The sequence below is a fragment of the Triticum dicoccoides genome, chromosome 1A, assembly GCF_002162155.2.
Source record: "Triticum dicoccoides isolate Atlit2015 ecotype Zavitan chromosome 1A, WEW_v2.0, whole genome shotgun sequence".
NCBI classification, from domain to species: Eukaryota; Viridiplantae; Streptophyta; class Magnoliopsida; order Poales; family Poaceae; genus Triticum; species Triticum dicoccoides.
In genome coordinates, this window is record NC_041380.1 from 199,909,337 (window position 1) to 199,933,879 (window position 24,543).

A 24,543-nucleotide genomic window follows, 5' to 3' on the forward strand; every position below is an offset into this window, starting at 1 on the left:
AAAGCTAAGAAAATAACTAGGTTCTTATTGGAAAAAATAAGATTGATGACAGACTGATTAAGCACTAGGGACTTGCCGAAAATGATGATTAGAGCAGAACAATTCATTTATTTCAAAGAATTATGATCATGCATTGAAAATTCTCGTCATGTATTAAAATATTAATCTTGTATTTTAAGATGTTCATTATATTTTGGAAAACTGCTCATCATGTATTAAAACACACACACACACATTAAACCACTAATCATTGGGTATTTAACATTTGTTTATCGTGTATTCAAAAAATGTTCTTGGCGTGTTATTGTTACTCATCATGCACTTCAACTAATTTTTTAGTTTAATTTTTTCGCACATTTTCAAATATGTTCATATACTTTTTTTTAAAAGTGCTACAGATTTTAAATAAAATATTTTTGTATTTAAACAAATCTCGTCTTAAAAAACTCTCACATTTTAAAAAGTGTTCATATATTTCTCAAACTAGAAAAATTGTAAATGGAAGAAGAAAAATAAAAAACCGGAGAAACACACACATAAAGGCCAACAAGAACCGAAAGAAGAAAATAGTTGAAAAACTAAGGAGGAAATCCCAAGCTCGAATGTCAAACCGATCCTCGCGTGCGCCCTTGCTTAGTTAGGCCATATGTGGGAGTTGGAAGTAATGTGGTGTATATATCACATAAACGAGATAGTCTATGCGAACTTTTTGTGCAACTTGCTTTGCCCCCTGATGAGTCATTCCTTTCCTTCTTCCTTAATATTTGACATTAGCAAGAATGCAATGAACAAACTAAATTTGAAGTAGAAGAGAACCATAAGGGATAGAAGGCCTTCACAGCAAATTACAGGGTTGCTTGTGAAGTTGCTTCTTAATTCAGTGACGATGAGTAGACATAGCTAGGGGCAAAAGAGAGGTCACCATTCTTGTTCAGTAAGACTATGGCCATTAAGATGTGCTTCAGGTATTTGCACTTGGACAAGAGAAGCTTAGCTAGCTGTATTGGTAGTCATCTTCGATATGCATAAAGGTTTGCAGGGCAATCAACTGATTGTTATCTTATTACCCATACAAAGGATGTTTTGAGGGTCCTAGCAAGCAAAGAATTTGCAAATGGTAGAGCTGCACAAAAAACCATGCCTCACTGGTCGATCCTATAGAATGAACCCATTGGGTTGATAGAATATGAATGGTGTCATCCTAATTTTGCTGAATCAAGTTGCAAAATGTGCTCAGCCAAAAGAGTCGGGGCTTGAAGTGTTGCATCCAAGATCTATTTTGCAACCTTAGTTGTTTTCTTTTGCAGCTTGAATTTTAAAAGTAGAAACTATGGGAGGGGATAAAGCCTTTATGTTTCGAAATTTCTAGATCAGAGGAATGAAAAAAATGGATTTGATCCATCGCAAATAGTCATGAGCACTCAAGTCGAGAAGAGCTAAGAATTTGACTCATCAATACAATTTTCCAAACTTAGCCAGGGCTTGCGCGACGAGGACCATTCATATCAAACCATCAGATGGGAAAAAGTTCCCAAGGTAGAGGATTTTTTTCCGAGTGGTAGAGGATTAAAATAGCACCAAGGTTTTTGGCCCTACTGACCTTGCATTCATCACTACAGATGTTGTGACACCATGACAAATTAAGCATCTACTTCTTTTATTATAATCATTAAAAAGGTTATGTATTCACCTCGAGCGTTATACAGAAATAGAATGCGTACGAACTTAAAACTGACATGACGAGACTTATCTTTCAAACTAAGGTGGGAAAAAATGCATGGTCAGGTAGAATTTGTTTCCACAAAAATTATTTGCAACCTTTGTAGGAAGAGATATAGGCCAATGTACCTTATTTGGAAATCAACACCTTATGGTTGAAGTTATACCATGACACAATGGAAGTAGACATATTCGCATCCGACCAAAGAAATGGGGGATCTTTGGATTCTTTTTCATGAGGCCAGGCACAAGGGCAAAGTTATCCAGGATTTGCTTAAGGTTGTAGCAGTACCACCAAATATCATAGAGATGATTGTGGCATTATTAGCATAGTCTAGAATCTAAATCTAGCATAGAGCTATGGGAAGATGTTAGTTGTGAGCTTATAAATACGATGTAGAGAATTAAAGGATATGAGTGAGGGTGGCAGGGAGAGATGGTCTCCATGAAGAATATATATTTTCCAAACTAGAATGTCTAGATTTAGAGTCCATTGAGCATGATTTTGGATGAAGTGGAAAAAACTGGACTAACACAACCGCGTAGGCAGTTGGGTATTGAAAACAACTTAATTCTTTTTCACTTCTAACATTCTTAGAATTTTTTTTTCAAATATATGAAAATTGTATTGTCGCAGGATCATGGCTACTAGAGTTAAAAACTAGATCAAGGTTTGGGAAAATATAATTTGCTACTCTTGTATATGTATCGATTCATAGGTTGGAGCTAGTTGCTAGTGTAATGCAACGAATAAAAATGACACATATATGTGTGTTAGGAAGGGAGACATGAGACGATCAACAATGGTTGTTTCTGTGAGATTTTGGTATGAGGTTTGCCTGGTGGAGGATACCACATCATTGGCAAGAGGTTATACCTAAAATACGCCGAGAAGTGAACAAATTAAGAGGAGACGAATGTGTAGACTTTGTAGTCCTTGCTAGTGTAGCGTTGTACATGATATGATTGGGGTGACTATGGAGTTTAATATACGTGATTGTATGATAGTTGACAAGATGGTCTTACCTATGCAATCTATTTCATATAGAGAAGAGAAATTCTTTTATAGAATAGATTATCTCTTACTTTCATCTCCTACAAGTAATACACCAGCATCAGCAAAAACACTCTTCCCTGATTTAGTTATTGGAATATATGACCTATCAATGGTACCAACAACCATAACATGCAGAAAATTCTATCCCCGGTGGTGACTTCTACACATCACTGAGTTTTCACCAAAAACTTACAACTAATGGACCTAATTTCTTGTCTGTGACTGGTGATATATCAAACTCTAACATCTTGTTGGTACTGGTAGGCCCAATTTTACTCATTACTAGGGTGATGCACACTAGTGAAGGGCGAAATTTGGTATGTGAGCGGCAATAAGCTAGCCCACTAGAGAAAAGCCCACTAGACTTAGACTATCTCCCATATAAAAAGCCCTCTGAGAAATAATTCCACTCATTGCCCCCTCCCCTCATTCATTTTCTCCTAACCAATGGTCGATGCACCTTATTCTCTTTACCAAGCCTCCCTTCTCCATCTAATCTTCGCGAGCACCATCATCGGCGATACTATGCATTGACAAGTGTTACATGGAGGAGAGTGCTATTGAGGGGCTATATGGAAGTATTCAACTAAAACATTATCCGACATCCTCATGCTCATTGAGCACTAAATTCGGTGTCTTTAACCCAAGCTCTCCACCACTTCTAACTCCTCTTATCGAGGCACTCCAACTGTACCAAATCCCCAATTTTGCCTAGTTCCGACTCTCCTCCACCACATCGCCGCCTGGAAAAGCTAGGGGAGCATGACACACCATGGAAACCTCCTAGGCCATATGATGAGGTTGAGTTTGTGCTTATTCATCGCGTCTAGGATGGCCATTGTGTCATATGCTACTTTTTTAAGGTCAACATCTCTCTCAGGTTTACAAATGTTATGGCATCAATGTGTACATGCACATCCTCTATTCATGATCTTGTGCTGACAAGGACCCCTAGTGGGTATCGTTGCAAGTAGGTAGTAGTGTAAGGTGGTTGATTCTGGGGTGTATGTCCATTCAGGGGTTAGGTACTCGCTACTGGTTTATTTATGACCACTAACAGGTACTATGCCTTTGTGTGTAGTCGTTTGGTTGACCATAAGTATATTGCCATTTTGTAGAATGTTTTCATGCATGCAAAAGTACATGATGATTAAAACCTTAATTAAGTTAAGGCCTATGAAGATATGGCAGCTCCTTTAGTGGAGGGCATTACCCTATCTTTCATTTGACGAATCATTTCTAAGATAATGGGAATATTACTGTATGTGCTACGAGGTTGGAGGTAGTGCATAGAAGCTAGAGGATTATAGCTAAGCTTTGCTAATTTGGTAGCTAAAGCACTAACTAACTACATGGAGGCATAGGTTTTAGAAGGGGGCACAAAATAGGTAACATTGGTGGGTGGGTCATGGGGGGCTACCGGAACCTCGCCATGCTACAATATTGGTACATGGGTCAAACTAGATTTTATTTTATTTTATTTCATTTATAAATTTATCTGCACATACTTGTATTCTAACTCTAGTCATCCGAACTCATACACCCATGTAATATCCAAGACAAACATTGGTTGCATTTTTTGGATATATAACAAGGTAGGATTGCAAATTTGGTAACCAAACTAAGCTTTTCTATTGTATGTTTACATGAGTATTAATTTTCGAGCATGTATAGTACTTCTAAACCACTCAAAGACTCCCGAAACAAATCATGTTTTGTTCCGGTTTGTAGTGACGATTTGCATTTTTATTTTCCCTCTTCTAGGTGGATGTGCCTTGTACATCGTATCAATGACCTCTATTGTGGCAAAGTCACTTGGTGAAGAGTCAGATCCGAGAGACATTGTTGATAACTTTCCAATAGGGCGATGGATGTTATTCCTACTCTTGATTGGTCTAATGTCTATCTTCATTAGTGTCCCCTTTAACCAGGTAATGCTTCTTTCATATTACGCATGTTAAATGATTATTCTCAATCATTAATTGTGCATTTTGTGTGCAATATTCACACTATCCAATGGTCATCATGTGCGCATGGTTGCGTCTAGAATATGGCCTTTTTGTATGAAAACATAAATTTAAGTACCCACTCTGTTATTTTGCTCTACATATTTGGTCCCCTGATGAAAAATTATTGGCCACCAACTGCTCTATTAATATGTCTGTTATGCAGCACATAATGGATGCCATTAAATTATAATTCCAAAGTACTTATTTATTATTGTGATTTTGTATCACAAAGCCTTACATATTAATAGTGTAATTGTTGCAAAAGCTTATCCCTACATAGACCAAATATGTGGAGTACCATATTTACACTCATGTTGTCGTATTGTATGTTGTTGTTGTTTCCCATCATAGATCGTTAGTTTTCAAAAAAAAACTCTTTCCCAAAAAATTGTCTATGTCTGCACGTTAAACTAGTCATATTAAGAGTAGTTTAAAGAACAACTCTAGTTCAAGTATTAGTTAACATGAAACAGATTCTTGTTTATGTTGATCACTTGATAGGACTGGATGTGTTGTCTCATCATTAAATCTGAGTTTAAGTCCTCGTGAACATGAATTTTGGTCCTTTTTATATGATGTCAAGCAGTGGAAGAGCCTACTAGGAGAAAAAATGAGTCATGGACAAACTGCAAATAATCGTAGGTACGGATAAAATTGGGCCTTAGAAATAATATTTTGTGTAAATTCCTTTAGCTGGCCCGTCCAGAATACGACATGTAGGTCGACCACTACTATCAAGTTTCCTTACATAGTTGGCCAATATTAGGATGAGTTAGGGTCACACAAGAACTCCAAGGGCATCTCCAACACCGCACATCAAAACACACACCTTAAACTTGTATGGACAGTTTCAGCACTTGCGAAGCTGGTCATCCAACACTATACTTCAAATGTCCACTCCGATCCAGCATCCTCCATTTGTCCTGCATACGTACATTAGTAGCAATTTATATGAAGTGCAAAGATATGCAATCACATCTAAAACACATTGAATTCTGGATTTCATAAAGTTTTGTACATGTAGCCGAGCAGAAAAATTGCCAGTCCGGCTGTCCGTGCAAAAAAACACAATCATTTTGCCTCCCAAACTAGTTGTTGTGCCAAATTCTTCACTGTGTGCCCGCCTCCTCCTCGCCATCCGACTCCTCCAAATCGGCCATCAAGCACTTCAACATCCTAGCATGTAGGCTCACACGATCTTCACTACATCGGGATCCAAGTCAAATATCTCATAGTCAACACCTTGGTGTCCTCCAAATCATTCGGGAGCTCAACCTTTTTTCTTTGAGCTTGATCAATTTCTGTTGCACCACTATGAACTTGTAAACACTCTCGGCATTCTTTATCCCCTTCATGTCATTGCACTTGACGTACTCCTATTTTTTGCTAGGATTTCCTCAAAGCTCTATATCACATTGGCGGTTGCACCATCGCACTTGTCCTTCTACAACTCTGAATTTCTCCCTCGGTTCCTAGCCATCATTTTGGCTGGAGCAAAGGCCATTTGTTGGTTCACTATCCTCACCTACACTGGACATGGGAGCGGTCTTAATGGATTTGTCCATGACATTGAGCCACTTGTGGTGCACATTCAACTTAATCCAACAATGCATGAATATGAAGTGCTTCTCTCTGCATTTAAGAACAATGTGAGTGCACAACCAGGATACAAAGAAAATGCATGATGAACTACTTACATATTTGGCCAAATGACTAAACATAGAGCATATCAGACCAAATACCTAACACAGAGAGCAAAAAAACTTATGTTCTATTGGAATGTCGCACCACTTAGCCATCGGACTTGCAACTATTCGTAATAGCCACAATAGTTGCATGTGGCCTCTTGAATGGTGTACCATTGATTAGTGGTGACTTTGACTTACACTCACGGAACATCATCGTTGATACAGATTAAAGTGCTTGTGATCATCGAATGAATCATGCACTATTTTCTGAATGGTAGTTCCCTTTGCTCTGTGCCATGATTAGATCATTTCTTGTGGGCAACCATGCATCAACCAAACATTAATCCTCATTCATTTTTATTTTTTTTCCTTTTCTTCTTCTTTGGATCTGCACCCACTACCCACATGTCATCAAGATCACCTTCCAGGTGGTCTCTCCTATGATGTTTGGTCTATGCTGGCTAGGTCTGTGATGGTTGGACCTATGATTGTTGGTCGTTCGACATCCGAGCGTGCATCAGCTGGGTGTCCACCTCTGGTTGGAAATCATCCACTTGTCATTTTCATAGCCACTGTAATCGTGAACCATATGCATGATCGAATCCTCATCATCCATCATCTAGCTAGGTCGAGAAATTCGTGCAAATAGAGATGAGGCACCAATAGGCGTTGTCGGCCTAGTGGAAACCAGGGTACCATGACCCGTCTGCCTCTAGCCCAACGGATGACACTTGGGCAGGCCCATGACAGGTGGCCCTGCTTTCACTTCTCCGTACGGACCAACCTCGCGAGGCACCCTTGCCGACAGGCAGAGCTCTGTAGAGGCCACGAAGCACTCGGCTGCCTCACGAGGCAAGTCGTATGATGCCAGCCGCGGGGCTCCACGCCCGTCCCGTGGATGACGTCCCGCTATCAGGACAAGGACGACGTTGCATGACCAAGCCCAATTTCTATTTTGGTGATAAGGGAGCAGCAGCGCGTGTCTCGCCCAAAAAAGTCCCAAAGCATTTCCTCTTTGGTGAAAGAAGATCAGGGCAGATCGGCATGCTAGGGCAGAGGTCATTGCCGAGCCCACCAGCGTGTCATGAAGACTACTTTATCAGGCAGAAACCGCCTTTAGTCAGGATAAGACTGGGCTCCTATCCACCTTTATATTTCCGCCCTATGGCTACCCTTTCCCACTCATATTTTTGGGAAGAGGATCAAGGCACTACAAAGGGGGTAGGGCCGCCCCCATGTTAAGGGATCGAGCCATTCTCCCCACCTCTCATGTACCTCGAGGCACAAGCTCTCCATTACAGAGAAATTCAACATATGTAGGAGTAGGGTATTATGCCAGCACTATGACTCCGATATTTGGCGCGCCAGGTAGGGGACGTTGTCGTCTTCGCACCTTCGACCTCGATGTCAACACCCACATGGACGAAGTAGCCGCTCGCCGGGAGCGCGTCACGCACCGAGCTGCCACCAGGGTCCATGCACCGCCAGCTGCCCGAGGTGCCCCTGGGAGGCGCCCTCGCACCGCCACTGGGCCCGTTGAGGAGCGAGTTGCCTCCACCGTCCACTCGTCGGCGAATGAGCAGGCGCGTGGCCGCTCCTCCACCGCCTCCTCGCTCGCGCGTCGCAACCCTCTTGCTCCGCAGGCCGCGCTGCTCATGGCATAGGAGCTACTGCGCTATCGCCCCATCGAGGACAACTACGAGGCCTGGCTCGGGGACCTCAGCGAGCTCGTCGACGCCGTGCATGATGGCCAGGCGCCCTCCCGCTCCCTGCCTGCTCCGCCAAACCTGCAACGATTGGGCTGGGCAAGACGTTCCTCCTCCTCCTTCCCTGCCCTGCAATGTGTCCGAGAAGCGTCTTCCGGCGCGCCCTCCGGAGCTGTCTCACGGGTCGTCTGCGTTGGCCGGCGATGGTGATAGCTGCCAGATCATTCGCCACACGCCCCCGCACACGCATGTGATCCTTGAGAAGGCGTGCAATTGTCAGGACCACATCCTCCATGAAGTTGCCATGGCTGGGCGCTAGAACCGCACGACCCTTGACAGAGGCGTCATCACCCCAGGGGGGATACCTGACCCTCGCCCTCTGGTTGCAATATTTGGTGTGGCCTGACAAGTTCAGGCCGGAGCTCCCTGATCGCTACGACGGCAGCACCAACCCACGGACTTCCTCCTGCTTTACAACATTAGCGTCTAGGCCGCGAAGTGGGACGACCGGGTTATGGGGAATTGGTTTTGCATGGCCCTCAAGGATGTCGCACGCACGTGGATCATGAACCTCCCCGAGGCATCCATCTCTTCGTGGGAGGACTTGTGCAAGTAGTTCGTAGCCAACAACGTCATGCAGGCCGTGCGCCAGCGCCCTGGTGAACCCCTCCGCAAGTTCGTCCAGCACTTCAATCAGGTGTGCAACAGGTTCCCGAAGGCTTCCGATGCCGTGATAGTCTTAGCCTTCACCAATGGCTTCACGGTTGTGAAGGTATGCGAGAAGCTCTCCGTCTGGGACAAGCTTGACTCCGCAGCAGAGCTGTTCGTCCTCGTCGATCATTGGGCAAAGGCCAAAAAGGACGCCTTTTCCTCTACGGTGACCCTGGCGCTAAGCCTGGCGTGACAAAGGCCAAGGTCAAGGATGCCATGTGCAAGGGCCCCGCCGTCCTCATGGTAGAGCCAGAATACAAGCACGGCTTCATCCGCGGCGAGACCAAGAAGGACGACCGTCCTTTCTACACCTACCACAACATGAATTCCCATAGCACTAAAGACTGCCACGAGCTCAAGCTGCCTCACGAGGGCCGCACCAAGCACTGCGGCAACCGCATGGAGCATGGCAACGACCACGGTGGCGACAACGGAGGTGGTCGCTGGGGCGACAACAACAATGGCACCGGCGACAACAACCGCTAGGGCTGGTAGAACTAGCCGCGGCAAGCTGACATGCAAGCCAATGCCACCCCACCCCTCGCCAATGACTCCCCTCCCGCTGAGAATGCTGGGGGCTACCAAGAGCCCCGCAAGGTCGCCTGCATTCTCGGCGGGGCCCAGCCCCTCCCATCCAACCGCCACTTCAAGAACTTCTCTCGGGAAGTGAACGCGGCCCTCCCGGCACTCAAGTCCGCTAGCCGCCTCAAATGGTGTGAGTTCCCCATCACCTTTGACGCCAGCAACCACCCCATGTCCACGAAGGCCATGGGTCCCGATCCCCTATTGTGTACGCCTACCATCAGCAATGTGGCCGTCACCAACATGCTCATTGATGGTGGTTGAGGACTCAATGCACTCTCTGTGGAGACCTCTGAGATGCTACAAGTGCCCTACGAGTGCCTGCTGCGCACGAGGCCCTTCTCGAGTGTCCCCGATGACTCCATTGTCCCCCTCGGGCAGGTGCGCCTTCCCATCACCTTCGGCACCCGCAAGAATTAGTGTATGGAGTTCATCATCTTCGATGTGGCTCACATCAGCCTGCCCTAGATTTCCATCTAGGCTACTTGGCACTCTCGAAATTGATGGTCGTGACCCACCATGCCTACGGCCTCGTCAAGATGCCCAGCTCCAGCGGTACACTCACGGTCCACTGCGACGAGAAGGATGCGATGCACACCCTCGAGCATGCCTACATGGCTGCCTCCACTATGTACCCAGCCGATGAGGATGTACCCGGGCCTGCCAAGGAGGCGGCCACGAAGAAGAAGCCCCTGCTCTGTCAAGAGCGGGCCAAGTACGAGAAGGCGTCGCTACATGGAGGCGAAGCAGCCCCCTCCCTCGCCATCCGTGGAGGGCCTTCTCCCAAATAGAAAGGCTTGCTCATCACCTTCCTCCGGGCAAGCCCTCATGCGTTGTCTTGGACAACATCAGGCATGCCTGGTCTACCGAGGGAGGTGGTCGAGCACCACTTAGTCGTATGCCAAAGCGCATGGCTCGTCAAGCACAAGGAAAGGTATCAGGTGCCCAAGAAGCAGGAAATCGTCACCCAGGAGGTCAACAAGCAAAGCACACTAAGTGGATCGTCAGCCCCACCCCCGTCACCAAGCCGCGCAGCAGCGGGCGCATGTGCGTCAACTTTGTCGTCCTCAACCAGGCTCGCCCCGCGAGTCCCTTCCCTCCTCCGTGGATCAACCAGATCGCAGGCTCGTCCCGACTCATGCGGATGCCTCCCGGCCCGGAGGGTGCCGCAACCACCTTCGCAAGGCTGATCCGCATGAGCCTGGAGCCCTGCATCATAGTGGTTAACACCCACTCCCCGACCCACCGTGGCCCCACTTGTGATAGAGGACAGTGTTCTAGTACATAACACATGGAACACCCACCATCACCGTAAGTTTTGTGCATGTCCCCTTAGATACGAGCGATATGGAGTTGTACGCGCTTCGGGGCTCACTCTACTAGTGCTTCCATCGGCAAGCGGGAGCTCCTTCTCACTCTCGTGGAAGCCCCATGCTCAGTGCTGGTGGATGCCCCATGCTCAACGCTGGTGGATGCCCCATGCTCAGTGCTGGCGGCTGCCCCATGCTCAGCACTGGCGGCCTACTTACCCGAGGGCCCCACATTCGATAGATCCTCAAGCTGACCCATGTCGAACACGACAACATGTATCTTTCTGTTATGTTATGACCTCCTTCCTCCATTAGTAAAGCCTATTTCCTCAGCAAGTCGTTGGTGCTTCTGTCTCCTCGCGTAACACCCACATGCGACCTCACGAGCGTGCCCCGCTGCACTACTTGCGAACACTTTGCAATTCCCCTGGTGCAAGATATCAAAGGCCTCTGGAGCCCCATTCTGGAGGCCTCGCGAGCGGCACCCTATGGGAAGACAGTTTCACGAGGGGATGCACCTCATGAGCCGCGCCATGCAAGGGATTCGCTCCAAGCTGCACGCCTCAAAGGAGCTAAGTCTAAAGCACCCCTCGGGTTCTCTCCCGCTCATTTCTCTCTTGTGCCATCCCGACTTCCCTGGCACGAGCCACCTGCGCGTCAAGGGTGTACCCTCAGCATCACGCCTCAGGGACTCCTACTAGTCGTAAGACCCCTACACCCTCTAGCCTTGCTGAGCACACGCTCCAGGCACATCAGCGATAGTTGTTGCCCGCCTCAGGGGCTGGGTCCTAGTGACATAGGGCACAAGGGATGTAAAAAGGGAGGTAAAGGCCTTGGGAGGAAAATTAAAACACACATTAAGCATCGACTACTTAGAGCAAAAGTGTCGTGCAAATCCCTTCATGCCCCCATGGGGCCGCATCTACTCTATTACAGGAAGGAGAGCAAGGGGGCTCAAGCAGCAGAGCCACTGTCAGCGTCATCGGCGACGGTGTTGTCGTCTTCGCCCGACCCTTCGCTGATAGGTGCGAACCGCTCCAACCGACTTGCCACATGGTCCTCAAATGCCCTTGCGAGCTCGCCTCGAATCGAAGCTCCTCATGGATGAGAGATAGCACCCGGTCGAAGTCCAAGTCCCCATCGATGCACAACAGATTGCTGAAGATGGGGGTCGACGCGTGGCGCGGAAAGTCGCGGCAATGAGCGTTGCGGATCTTGTCCCACCGGGCGAAGCTCGCCTCCAACCGCTCCACTAGCCTTGTGAGGAAGTCTATGTAGTTGGCGTCATCAGTTTCCAAAGGGTTCTCCGCCCCCTCAACCGAAAAAGAGGCCACAATGTTGCAGGCGCGCTCGCTGAGCTCGCGGAACATCTTGGAGCGTTGGAGTTCCTCACCGCGCCTCCGAGTAGTCTCGTCGCGGACCCTCTGTGCCTCGTCACTAACCTCACCCACTTGAGTCTGGAGGTCTTTCAACTCCTGGCGGGTTGTGGCATGGAGCCCCTCACCCTCCGCCTCTCGGTCTCCGATGCCGCGAGCTCTTGCTTGAGCTTTGCATTTTCGGTGTTGAGCTCCCCATGGCTCTTCGTGAAGCGGTCCTCCTGCTTCTGCATGTTCTTGGAATAGGTGTCGACGAGGGCCTTGGCCTTTCGCGTGATCTCATCATTGGCCTGCTTGTCGATCTCCACTTTGTACTTTGCAGCGTTCTCTTCGAGCCGCCATGGTGTCGTACATGTTCTCCAACCAACTGCTCTCACTCCCTCTCCTGCTCGATGGTTGTCCGCAGAAGTTCATGCTCCCGGACCTCCATGTCGAACTCGAGGACCTCCGCCTTGCTCTCGCATGAGGCGACCGCCCCTTGTGGGAAGAGGGTCGAGCCTCCGAGCCGCAGCGCGTTCTGTGAAGTCCTCCTCCGCTGACACCTCCTCCAGGCAACAGGCAGCCTCTTTCGCATCACGGATCGCCCTGCCAAGAAGCTCTCGGGTCTAACGAGCGACCTCCTCACTTTCCCTCCTTGCTGCATCGGCTTGGCGGCGGCTCAGTTTGACGGCCACGTCTAGTTGCCGCCAGCCTTCTGCGAGGTGCTCCCGCTCCAGGCGGAGGCTCTCTTCCTCGGCCTTGAGGTCGGCCTCTAGGAAGCGGAGGCTGACTGGGCATGGCGCAGAGTCCCGCTTCACAGTAGGACCTGTAGCTCACCAGGAACAAGGCCCAGGGCACGTCCGGTCCTTCCACCTCCGCCCTTGTTGGCTGGACATGGATTTTTAGAACATCTGCACCCGGGCCTTGGTATCCTAGCTGTCCAATATTGCTTTAAGATCTGTGCAACACAACTAACTTTTTATCTGAAATTTTCTCTTTTTTATTTCTCTCGCATAAAACATGTTTTGAAGTTCAAACCTTTGCAGCGTGGCAAAGCTTTCTATCTAGAATCTAGGATAAATCTTTCAGATTTTATTTTTGACCAAAAAATCTGAAAGATTTATCCTAGATTCTAGATAGAATGCTTTGCCACGCTGCAAAGGTTTGAACTTCAAAACATGTTTTATGCGAGAGAAACTAAAAAGAGAAATGTGTTTGCACGAATCGCGAAGCGCAGAATGGATGGCTAGATAGGAAAGGCCTGGGTGCAGGTGTTCTATTATATATTTTCGCTCGTTGGCTACGAGGACTCGGGGGCTGCAACATCATTAGACCTATCCAGGTCTCCACCCGAGGGGGGCTCGTTCCCCTATGGGAGGCCAGGATCCTCCTCGAGCTCCGCCTCAACTTCTGCACCTGCCAATGGTTCGGCCAAGAGGGGAGGGCTGGGCGCGGCCGCCTCCAGCTCATGGCGCTCTGGTGATCATTCAGAGCCTATGGTGGCTGCCGCACTAGTGCCTACCTACCCTCTGTGCAGACCCCTTTCAAAGGTACCCCTCCTCCAGCAGGAGGAAGGAGTTCCTCAGGCGGCTAGGAGAATTCAACAGGTTCCTCCTCGGTGACTCTGCCACGCTCCACGGGGCTCGGCGGGGGCGTTGGTGTATCCACCGCCCCCGGCGCCTATTAGTCCCCGGTCGGCCCTGCGGCATCCTTGTCCCAGGTTCCCTCCTTCTTCTTCGGTGCAGAGCCCCTCCTACATAACTAGGGGTCAGGCCAAGCCAAGCAAGACGAAGTTGTTGACACAAAGAGCATGCAGGGCAAGGAGCCTTACTCGTCTCTAGGGACCCACCGCCTCTTCCTTAGCTTTCCTTCGAGACGGCTGCTGCTACTTCCTCATGGCTCGCTGGGGCCTCCTCTGAGTCCCCTCCAGGAGGCCTGCCTAGGCACCCTCCCGAGGCTTTAGCAGGCGGGATCACCCTGCTAGGCGGGGGGCTTCCCACGCCAAGCACCTCCTCTTCCACTGGAGGCGCGGGCCGCAGGGGCTCGACATGGAACCCCCCAGCATAACTACCACCGCCGTTGTAGGCCCTTGCCATCGGCAAGGGTTTTGTCACCTCGCTCTGGGCGTCGGCTGTGGCTCAGGCTGGACGTACCGAGCGGTCTTTTCGGCCTGCTCGTGACCCATTCGGTCTTGGCCCGCTCGGTCCTAGCTCGCTACATAAAATGGCCGGTCTGGTCTACCACATCAGGCCGGAAAAATTCTCGGTCCGGTCCGGTCTTTAACAGGTCCAACCGAGCGGACCGAGAAAACATAGCCATCGTTGTTGCCCTTCCTCGTCGTCGTGGCCACCTGCAGAACTGGGCTGAACCACCGTGTCCCTAAGGTTGCCCACACCTTCCTTCTTCTCCTCCCCGTGCCCTGTGGCCTCTTTCCGTCGCTCGCCGTCGCTGCCCTGCGTGCACTGCCGCAGTTCGCGAGTTCTAGACCATGCCGTCGACCCCAACCGTCAGACCAATTCATGCCATGACTGCGGAATTCAGTGCCATGGCACGGAAAATACTATTTTTTGGATTGTGGGATAAATGCCCGGCCATGATTTCCAGATCACTGGGAGCCGTTTCAGCACAGCACGCACGCAGAGGAATGCTCCTTCGTAATTTTCTCGTCCAACAATGAGGCAAGTGCTTTCTTGGAAGGAGCTAGATTTTATACCGGGCGCTTCCTATAATCACGCGCCATCCATGGTGCCGTTTCTTTTGCAGTTTTTTCAGTCGAACTAAAAACAGCAAGTACGAGAGAAACAAGGTTGGGTCCATGCGCCGCCAGCTGCCCGAGGTGCCCCTGGGAGGCGCCCTCGCACCGCCACTGGGCCCGTTGAGGAGCGAGTTTCCTTCACCGTCCACTCGTCGGCGAATGAGCAGGCGCGTGTCCGCTCCTCCACCGCCTCCTCGCTCGCGCGTCGCAACCCTCTCGCTCCGCAGGTCGTGTTGCTCATGGCATAGGAGCTGCTGCGCTATCGCCCCACCGAGGACAACTACGAGGCCTGGCTCGGGGACCTCACCGAGCTCGTCGACGCCGTGCATGATGGCCAGGCGCCCTCCCGCTCCCTGCCTGCTCTGCCAAACCTGCAACGATTGGGCTGGGCAAGACGTTCCTCCTCCTCCTTCCCTGCCCTGCAACGTGTCCGAGAAGCGTCTTGCGGCGCGCCCTCCGGAGCTCTCTCACGGGTCGTCTGCGTCGGCCGCCGATGGTGATAGCTGCTAGATCATTCGCCACACGCCCCCGCACACGCATGTGATCCTTGAGAAGGCGCGCAACCGTCAGGACCACATCCTCCATGAAGTTGCCATGGCTGGGCGCTAGAACCGCGCGGCCCTTGACGGAGGCGTCGTCACCCCTGGGGGGATACCTGACCCTCGCCCTCGGGTTGCACTGTTTGGTGTGGCCTGACAAGTTCAAGCCGGAGCTCCCTGATCGCTACGATAGCAGCACCAACCCACAGAGTTCCTCCTGCTTTACAACATTAGCGCCTAGGCCGCGAAGTGGGACGACCGGGTTATGGGGAATTGGTTTCCCATGGCCCTCAAGGATGTCGCACGCACGTGGATCATGAACCTCCCCGAGGCATCCATCTCTTCGTGGGAGGACTTGTGCAAGTAGTTCGTAGCCAACAACGTCATGCAGGCCGTGCGCCAGCGCCCTGGTGAACCCCTGCGCAAGTTTGTCCAGCACTTCAATCAGGTGTGCAACAGGTTCCCGAAGGCTACCGATGCCGTGATAGTCTTAGCCTTCACCAATGGCTTCACGGCTATGAAGGTATGCGAGAAGCTCTCCGTCTGGGACAAGCTCGACTCCGCAGCAGAGCTGTTCGTCCTCGTTGATCGTTGCGCAAAGACCAAAAAAGAACGCCTTTTCCTCTACGGTGACCCTGGCGCTAAGCCTGGCGTGACGAAGGGCAAGGGCAAGGATGCCATGTGCAAGGGCCCCGCCGTCCTCACGGCAGAGCCAGAATACAAGCACGGCTTCATCCGCGGCGAGACCAAGAAAGACGACCGTCCTTTCTACACCTACCACAACATGAACTCCCATAGCACTAAAGACTGCCATGAGCTCAAGCTGCCTCGCGAGGGCCGCACCAAGCACTGCGGCAACCGCAGGGAGCATGGCAACGACCACGATGGCGACAACGGAGGTGGTCTCTGGGGCGACAATAACAATGGCACCGGCGACAACAACCGCCAGGGCTGGCAGAACCAGCCGCGGCAAGCTGACATGCAAGCCAATGCCACCCCACCCCGCGCCAATGACTCCCCTCCCGCTGAGAATGCTGGGGGCTATCAAGAGCCCCGCAAGGTCGCCTACATTCTTGGCGGGAAGTGAACGCGGCCCTCCCGGCACTCAAGTCCGCTAGCCGCCTCAAATGGTGTGAGTTCCCCATCAACTTTGATGCCAGCAACCACCCCATGTCCACGAAGGCCATGGGTCCCATTCCCCTGTTGTGTACGCCTACCATCAGCAATGTGGCCATCACCAACATGCTCATTGATGGTGGTTGAGGATTCAATGCACTCTCTGTGGAGACCTCCGAGACGCTACAAGTGCCCTACGAGTGCCTGCTGCGCACGAGGCCCTTCTCGAGTGTCCCCGATGACTCCATTGTCCCCCTCGGGCAGGTGCGCCTTCACATCACCTTCGGCACCCGCAAGAATTACTATATGGAGTTCATCATCTTCGATGTGGCTCACATCAGCCTGCCCTAGAGTTCCATCTTGGCTACCCGGCGCTCTCGAAATTGATGGTCGTGACCCACCATGCCTACGGCCTCGTCAAGATGCCCAGCTCCAGCGGTACACTCACGGTCCACTGCGACGAGAAGGATGCGATGCACACCCTCGAGCATGCCTACATGGCTGCCTCCACTATGTACCCAGCCGATGAGGACGTACCCGGGCCTGCCAAGGAGGCGACCACGAAGAAGAAGCCCCTGCTCTGTCAAGAGCGGGCCAAGTCCGAGAAGGCGTCCCTACATGGAGGCGAAGCAGCCCCCTCCCTCGCCATCCGTGGAGGGCCTTCCCCCAAATAGAAAGGCTTGCTCGTCACCTTCCTCTGGGCAAGCCCTCATGCGTTGGCTTGGACAACATCAGGCATGCCTGGTCTACCGAGGGAGGTGGTCGAGCACCACTTAGTCGTATGCCAAAGCGCATGGCCCGTCAAGCACAAGGAAAGGTATCAGGTGCCCGAGAAGCAGGAAATCGTCACCCAGGAGGTCAACAAGCAAAGCACACTAAGTGGATCGTCAGCCCCACCCCCGTCACCAAGCCGCGCAGCAGCGGGCGCATGTGCATCAACTTTGTCGTCCTCAACCAGGCTCGCCCCGCAAGTCCCTTCCCTCCTTGTGGATCAACCAGATCGCGGGCTCGTCCCGACTCATGCGGATGCCTCCCGGCCTGGAGGGTGCCGCAACCACCTTCGCAAGGCTGATGCGCATGAGCTTGGAGCCCTGCATCATAGTGGTTAACACCCACTCCCCGACCCACCGTGGCCCCACTTGTGATAGAGGACAGTGTTCTAGTACATAACACATGGAACACCCACCATCACCGTAAGTTCTGTCCATGTCCCCTTAGATACGAGCGATATGGAGTTGTACGTGCTTCGGGGCTCACTCTACCAGTGCTTCCATCGGCACGCGGGAGCTCCTTCTCACTCTCGTGGAAGCCCCATGCTCAGTGCTGGTGGATGCCCCATGCTCAGCGCTGGTGGATGCCCCATGCTCAACGCTGGTGGATGCCCCATGCTCAGTGCTGGCGGGTGCCCCATGCTTAGCGCTGGCGGCCTACTTACCCAAGGGCCCCACATCCGTTAGATCCTCAAGCTGACCCATGTCGAACACGACAACATGTATCTTTTTGTTATGTTATGACCTCCTTCCTACATTAGTAAAGCCTATTTCCTTCAAAGTCCTATGTGCTTGCAGCTGAGTGTGCCTAGGTAGGATAGAACTATGGTATGGTTTCTCTAAACCCAGTATCGGCAGGCCCAGTTACTCTCTTGCCCGAACTTATGCGAAGTAAAAATTTATCGAATTCGATCTGCACTATAAAAAACCTAAGTATTTTATTAATTAGGCGGCACCCAGATTTGAACTGGGGATAAAGGATTTGCGGTCCCGTGCCTTACCACTTGGCCATGCCGCCGAAAAATCCGATCAAAAATCTAGAAAACAGCAACAAAAAAGTTGGAAAAACTCTTTGCTTTGGATCTATTTATACTTTTCGAGTATATTGACAATTCCAAAAAACTGCTCATACTATGATTATAGTATAATCAGGAGCGGCTATATATGGCCCTATCGTCTAGTGATGCCCCCATCGTCTACTGGTTCAGGGCATCTCTCTTTCAAGGAGGCAGCGGGGATTCGACTTCCCCTGGGGTTAGGGAGTATTAGCGCACTCGTAATCTCCCGCATGTCTGTCATGCGAGCGGGGGCTGGGGACGGCGTTTGTGCTTGGGTTAGTCCTAGTAGCACTACAAAATCTAAGCAACAGAGCTCTGGCTCGTGGACCTGCTCACGTGTAATTCATCTCAGCAAGTCTTTGGTGCTTCTGTCTCCTCGTGTAACACCCACATGCGACCTCGCGAGTGTGCCCCGCTGGACTACTTGCGAAAACTTTATAATTCCCCTGGTGCAAGATATCAAAGGCCTCTGGAGCCCCATTCTGGAGGCCTCGCGGGCGGCACCCTATGGGAAGAAAGTTTCACGAGGGGATGCACCTCATGAGCCACGCCATGCAAGGGATTCGCTCCAAGCTGCACGCTTCAAAGGAGCTAAGTCTAAAGCACCCCTCGGGTTCTCTCCCGCTCATTTCTCTCTTGTGCCATCCCGACTTCCCTGGCACGATCCACCTGCGCGTCAAGGGTGTACCCTCAGCATCACGCCTCAGGGACTCCTACTAGTCGTAAGACCTCTACACCCTCTAGCCTTGCTGAGCGCACGCTGCAGGTACACCAGCGATAGTTGTTGCCCGCCTCAGGGGCTGGGTCCTAGTGACATAGGGCACAAGGGATGTAAAAAGGGAGGTAAAGGCCTTGGGAGGAAAATTAAAACACACATTAAGCATCGACTACTTAGAGCAAAAGTGTCGTGCAAATCCCTTCATGCCCCCATGGGGCCGCATCTACTCTATTACAGGAAGGAGAGCAAGGGGGCTCAAGCAGCAGAGCCACTGTCAGCGTCATCGGCGATGGTGTTGTTGTCTTCGCCCGTCCCTTTGCTGATAGGTGCGAACCGCTCCAGCCGACTTGCCACATGGTCCTCCAATGCCCTTGCGAGCTCGCCTCAAATAGAAGCTCCTCGCGGATGAGAGATAGCACCTGGTCGAAGTCCAAGTCCCCATCGATGCACAACAGATTGCTGAAGATGGGGGTCGATGCGTGGCACAGAAAGTCGCGGCACTGAGCGTTGCGGATCTCGTCCCACCGGGCGAAGCTCACCTCCAACCGCTCCACTAGCCTTGTGAGGAAGTCTATGTATTTGGCGTCATCGGTTTCCAAAGGGTTCTCCGACCCCTCAACCGAAAAAGAGGCCACGATGTTGCAGGCACGCTCGCTGAGCTCGCGGAACATCTTGGAGCGTTGGAGTTCCTCACCGCGCCTCCGAGTAGTCTCATCGCGGACCCTCTGTGCCTCGTCACTAACCTCACCCACTTGAGTCTGGAGGTCTTTCAACTCCTGGCGGGTTGTGGCATGGAGCCCCTCACCCTCCGCCTCTCCATCTCTGATGCCGCGAGCTCTTGCTTGAGCTTTGCAATTTCTGTGTTGAGCTCCCCATGGCTCTTCGTGAGGCGGTCCTCCTGCTTCTGCATGTTCTTGGAATAGGTGTCGACGAGGGCCTTGGCCTTTCGCGTGATCTCATCCTTGGCCTGCTTGTCGATCTCCACTTTGTACTTCGCAGCGTTCTCTTCGAGCCGCCATGGTGTCGTACATGTTCTCCAACCAACTGCTCTCACTCCCTCTCCTGCTCGATGGTTGTCCACAGAAGTTGATTCTCCCAGACCTCCATGTCGAACTCGAGGACCGCCGCCTTGCTCTCGCATCAGGCGACCGGCCCTTGTGGGAAGAGGGTCGAGCCTCCGAGCCGTAGCGCGTTCTGTGAAGTCCTCCTCCGCTGACACCTCCTCCAGGCATCAGGCAGCCTCTTCCGCATCACGGATCGCCCTGCCAAGAAGCTCTCGGGTCTTACGAGCGACCTCCTCACTTTCCCTCCTTGCTGCGTCGGCTTGGCGGCGGCTCAGTTTGACGGCCATGTCTAGTTGCCGCCAGCCTTCTGCGAGGCGCTCCCGCTCCAGGCGGAGGCTCTCTTCCTCGGCCTTGAGGTTGGCCTCTAGGAAGCGGAGGCTGACTGGGGATGGCGCAGAGTCCCGCTTCACAGTAGGACCTGTAGCTCACCAGGAACAAGGCCCAGGGCACGTCCGGTCCTTCCACCTCCGCCCTTGTTGGCTGGACATGGATTTTTAGAACATCTGCACCCGGGCCTTGCTATCCTAGCTTTCCAATATTGCTTTAAGATCTGTGCAACACAACTAACTTTTTATCTGAAATTTTCTATTTTTTGTTTCTCTCGCATAAAACATGTTTTGAAGTTCAAACCTTTGCAGCGTGGCAAAGCTTTCTATCTAGAATCTAGGATAAATCTTTCAGATTTTATTTTTGACCAAAAAATCTAAAAGATTTATCCTAGATTCTAGATAGAATGCTTTGCCACGCTGCAAAGGTTTGAACTTCAAAACATGTTTTATGCGAGTGAAACAAAAAAGAGAAATGTGTTTGCACGAATCGTGAAGCGCAGAATGGATGGCTAGATGGGAAAGGCCTGGGTGCAGGTGTTCTATTATATATTTTCGCTCGTTTTCTCCGAGGACCCGGGGGCTGCAACATCATCAGACCTGTCCAGGTCTCCACCTGAGGGGGGATCGTTCCCCTATGGGCGGCCAGGATCCACCTCAAGCTCCGCCTCAACTTCCGCACCTGCCAATGGTTCGGCCAAGCGGGGAGGGCTGGGCGCGGCCGCCTTCCCCTCATGGCGCTCTGGCGATCATTCAGAGCCTATGGTGGCCGCCGCACTAGTGCCTACCTACCCTCTATGCAGACCCCTTTGAAAGGTACCCCTCCTCTAGCAGGAGGAAGGAGTTCCTCGGGCGGCTAGGAGAATTCAATAGGTTCCTCCTCGGTGACTCTGCCACGCTCCACGGGGCTCGGCGGGGGCATTGGTGTATCCACTGCCCCCGGCGCCTATTAGGCCCCGGTCGGCCCTGCGGCATCCTTGTCCTAGGTTCCCTCCTTCTTCTTCGGTCCAGAGCCCCTCCTACATAACTAGGGTCAGGCCAAGCCAAGCAAGACGAAGTTGTGGACACAAAGAGCGCGCAGGGCAAGGATCCTTACTCGTCTCTAGGGACCCACCGCCTCTTCCTTAGCTTTCCTTTGAGACGGCTGCTGCTACTTCCTCATGGCTCGCTGGGGCCTCCTCCGAGTCCCCTCCAGGAGGCCTGCCTAGGCACCCTCCCGAGGCTTTAGCAGGCGGGATCACCCTGCTAGGCGGGGGGCTTCCCACGCCAAGCACCTCCTCTTCCACTGGAGGGGCGGGCCGCAGGGGCTCGAAATGGTACCCCCCAGCATAACTACCACCGCCGTTGTAGGCCCTTGCCATCAGCAAGGGTTTTGTCACCTCGCTCTGGGCATCGGCCGTGGCTCAGGCTGGACATACCGAGCGGGCTTTTCAGCCTGCTCGTGACCCGTTCGGTCTTGGCCCGCTCGGTCCTAGCTTGCTACATAAAATGGCCGGTCCGGTCTGCCATATCAGGCCCGAAAAATTCTCGGTTCGGTCCGGTCTTTAACAGGTCCAACCGAGCGGACCGAGAAAACATAGCCATCGCTGTTGCCCTTCCTCGTCGTCGCGGCCACCGGCAGAACTGGGCTGAACCACCGTGTCCCTGAGGTTGCCCACACCTTCCTTCCTCTCCTCCACGTGCCCTGTGGCCTCTTGCCGTCGCTCGCCATCGCTGCCCTGCGTGCACCGCCGCAGTTCGCGAGTTCTAGACCATGCCGTCGACCCCAACCGTCAGACCAATTCATGCCATGGCTATGGATTTCAGTGCCATGGCACGGCAAATACTATTTTTTGGACTGTGGGATAAATGCCCGGCCATGATTTCTGGATCACTGGGAGCCGTTTCAGCACAGCACGCACGTAGAGGAATGCTCCTTAGTAATTTTCTCATCCAACAAATGAGGCAAGTGCTTTCTTGGAAGGAGCTAGATTTTATACCGGGCGCTTCCTATAATCACGCGCCATCCATGGTGTCATTTCTTTTGCAGTTTTTTCAGTCGAACTGAAAACAGCAAGTACGAGAGAAACAAGGTTGGTTCCAAAAATTACGGCACCATCTGACGATTATCTACACGTCCGATTTGAGCCGCTAATCACGGCAAGGCCCGCGCACTGCAAATCATGGGTTCATGCACGCGATACATTACTTGCATGCAACACAAAAACTGGTAATGAATCCACGTTCATGAGTAACAGTCGCGCCGCCCGCGCACGTCGCCCACCTCGAGCGGCGCTCGCGATGTTTTCCACCTGGCCAGAGCACTCCTGCACGTCGCTTACCTCGCCGCTGCTCCCGCGCACCTCGTTACCGATGGCGGTTGTCCGGTCCGCTCGGGCTAGCCCGAGCTTTGCCTCTACCGGCCCGGTCCCAAGAAACAGGATCGTAAGACTGGTCGGTCCGGTCCATTCCGGACCACCGTCGGCCGGTCCAGACGGTGGCTCGGTCAGGGACCGGACCGGACGGACCGTGTCCACCCTGAGCTGTGGCCACTGCCCCTGTGACGTCATTGCCGCTGGGAAGCAGCATCACTTGAATGATTGTCGCGGGGTCCCTCATGACCCATGGGCACCAGCCCCACTGATCAAACAGCGGCATGATGGCTCATGTGTCCTCCCGGTTACTGAAGTAGAAGACCGAGGCTGCCTCTCGCTAGCCCCTCCACTACCTTTGGGGAAGGATGATCGATGCTCAGCCTCATGGGGTGGCTGTTGTCGGGTGGAACCCTAAGTGGAGATCTTCTCACACTTGGACGGGGGGAAAGGGATGAGCACAAGAACACAAAGAGGCAATTCACTCAAACAATACCCAGTCACACATCCACTAGAATAGCATAGTCGACATCCACAAGAATGCAAGAACAATCCAAGAAAACAAGCACAAAACGTAAGGTTCTTCCCACTCCTAAGGAGGTGAGATCTCGATGATAATCATCTCCAATAGGGGGTCTTGATATCCACTAGGGATCCTCTCCTAAGAGGTCTTGATCTCCAAGAGGAATGGTAGAACGAGCAAAGCTCTATCAATGTCGCACATATACTTTGTTAACCCTAACAAATGTCTTAGACTCAAAATATATAACCAAAGATAGGAAGGGACGACCTGGGAGGCAAGACAGGGCATCCACGGCCAAAGCCTGGGAGGCCCGTGCGCACGGGGTAAGTGAGGCTTGTGCACACAGGGTCCCGTGGGAACGGTACATGCCCGTGTGCATCGGGTGCTATAGCGACAAGGGCCTGTGTGCACGTGATCTGGAAGCCATGTGCATGGGGGTGCGTGTCTCAGTTATAGAAGCCTTCTGGGTGGCACGTGGGCACATGGTCTGGAGGGCCCATGCGCATGGGGTCAGCTGGATGGTGTTGTTTGGCTCATGCTGAATGTCTTCTTCTTCCTTGTGGTCTTGGGGTCCTTCTCCTATGCCCATGGGATGTCCCATAGCTGCTAGGTGGTGTTCGTCTTTGTTCCTAATGACACATATCATGTTTTGCTGAGGTAGCATCCAAGATCCATTCATATCCATATCGATCTCAAGTAGGAGCGAGTTGACCTCGGGTTCGATGGCGCGTGCTCGACCTCTTGTCTTAGGTCCATGTGGTGCTTGATGAGTTGTATTAGAGTCCATGGGGATGATGAAGGGATGCTCTACATCATCTCCCCAGCCCCTTAGGAGAGATCCATCCTCGGATCGTGTTCTTCATCACCATGGCAGGGTGCCAAGTCCTTGACATTGAAGATGTCGCTTACATTGTACTTGTCCCATGGGATGTCGATCTTGTAGGCATTGTCATTGTAACGGACTAGCACTTTGAAAGGTTCATCGGCTTGCGGTAGTAGCTTGTAATTGTGCTCGTTTGTGAAGCGGTCCTTGCGGAGGTGTAGCCATACTAGATCGCCCGGTTTGAATACCATGGGGGTCTTGTTGATGTTGAGTTTGGTGGCGAGGCAATGTACTTGACGCTCGATCGTAGACCTTGTATCTTCATGCATCTTCTTGAGATAACTTTCTCTTGCACTTGCATCC

At 51.6% G+C, this 24,543-nt stretch overlaps 1 protein-coding gene and 1 non-coding gene across 2 annotated transcripts in view; one reads left to right on the forward strand and one right to left on the reverse strand.

Annotated features, from left to right (window-relative positions):
* The window catches only part of LOC119277794 (probable metal-nicotianamine transporter YSL3), a 109,954-nt gene that overhangs the window by 23,397 nt on the left and 62,014 nt on the right, over positions 1 to 24,543 (forward strand). The window contains exon 2 of the mRNA XM_037559147.1: positions 4,541 to 4,707. Within this exon, the coding sequence (XP_037415044.1) occupies positions 4,541 to 4,707 (167 nt within the window). The remainder of the gene's footprint in view (positions 1 to 4,540; positions 4,708 to 24,543) is intronic.
* TRNAC-GCA lies at positions 18,265 to 18,335 on the reverse strand. Its single transcript has one exon. It is a non-coding gene; the product is annotated as a tRNA-Cys (tRNA).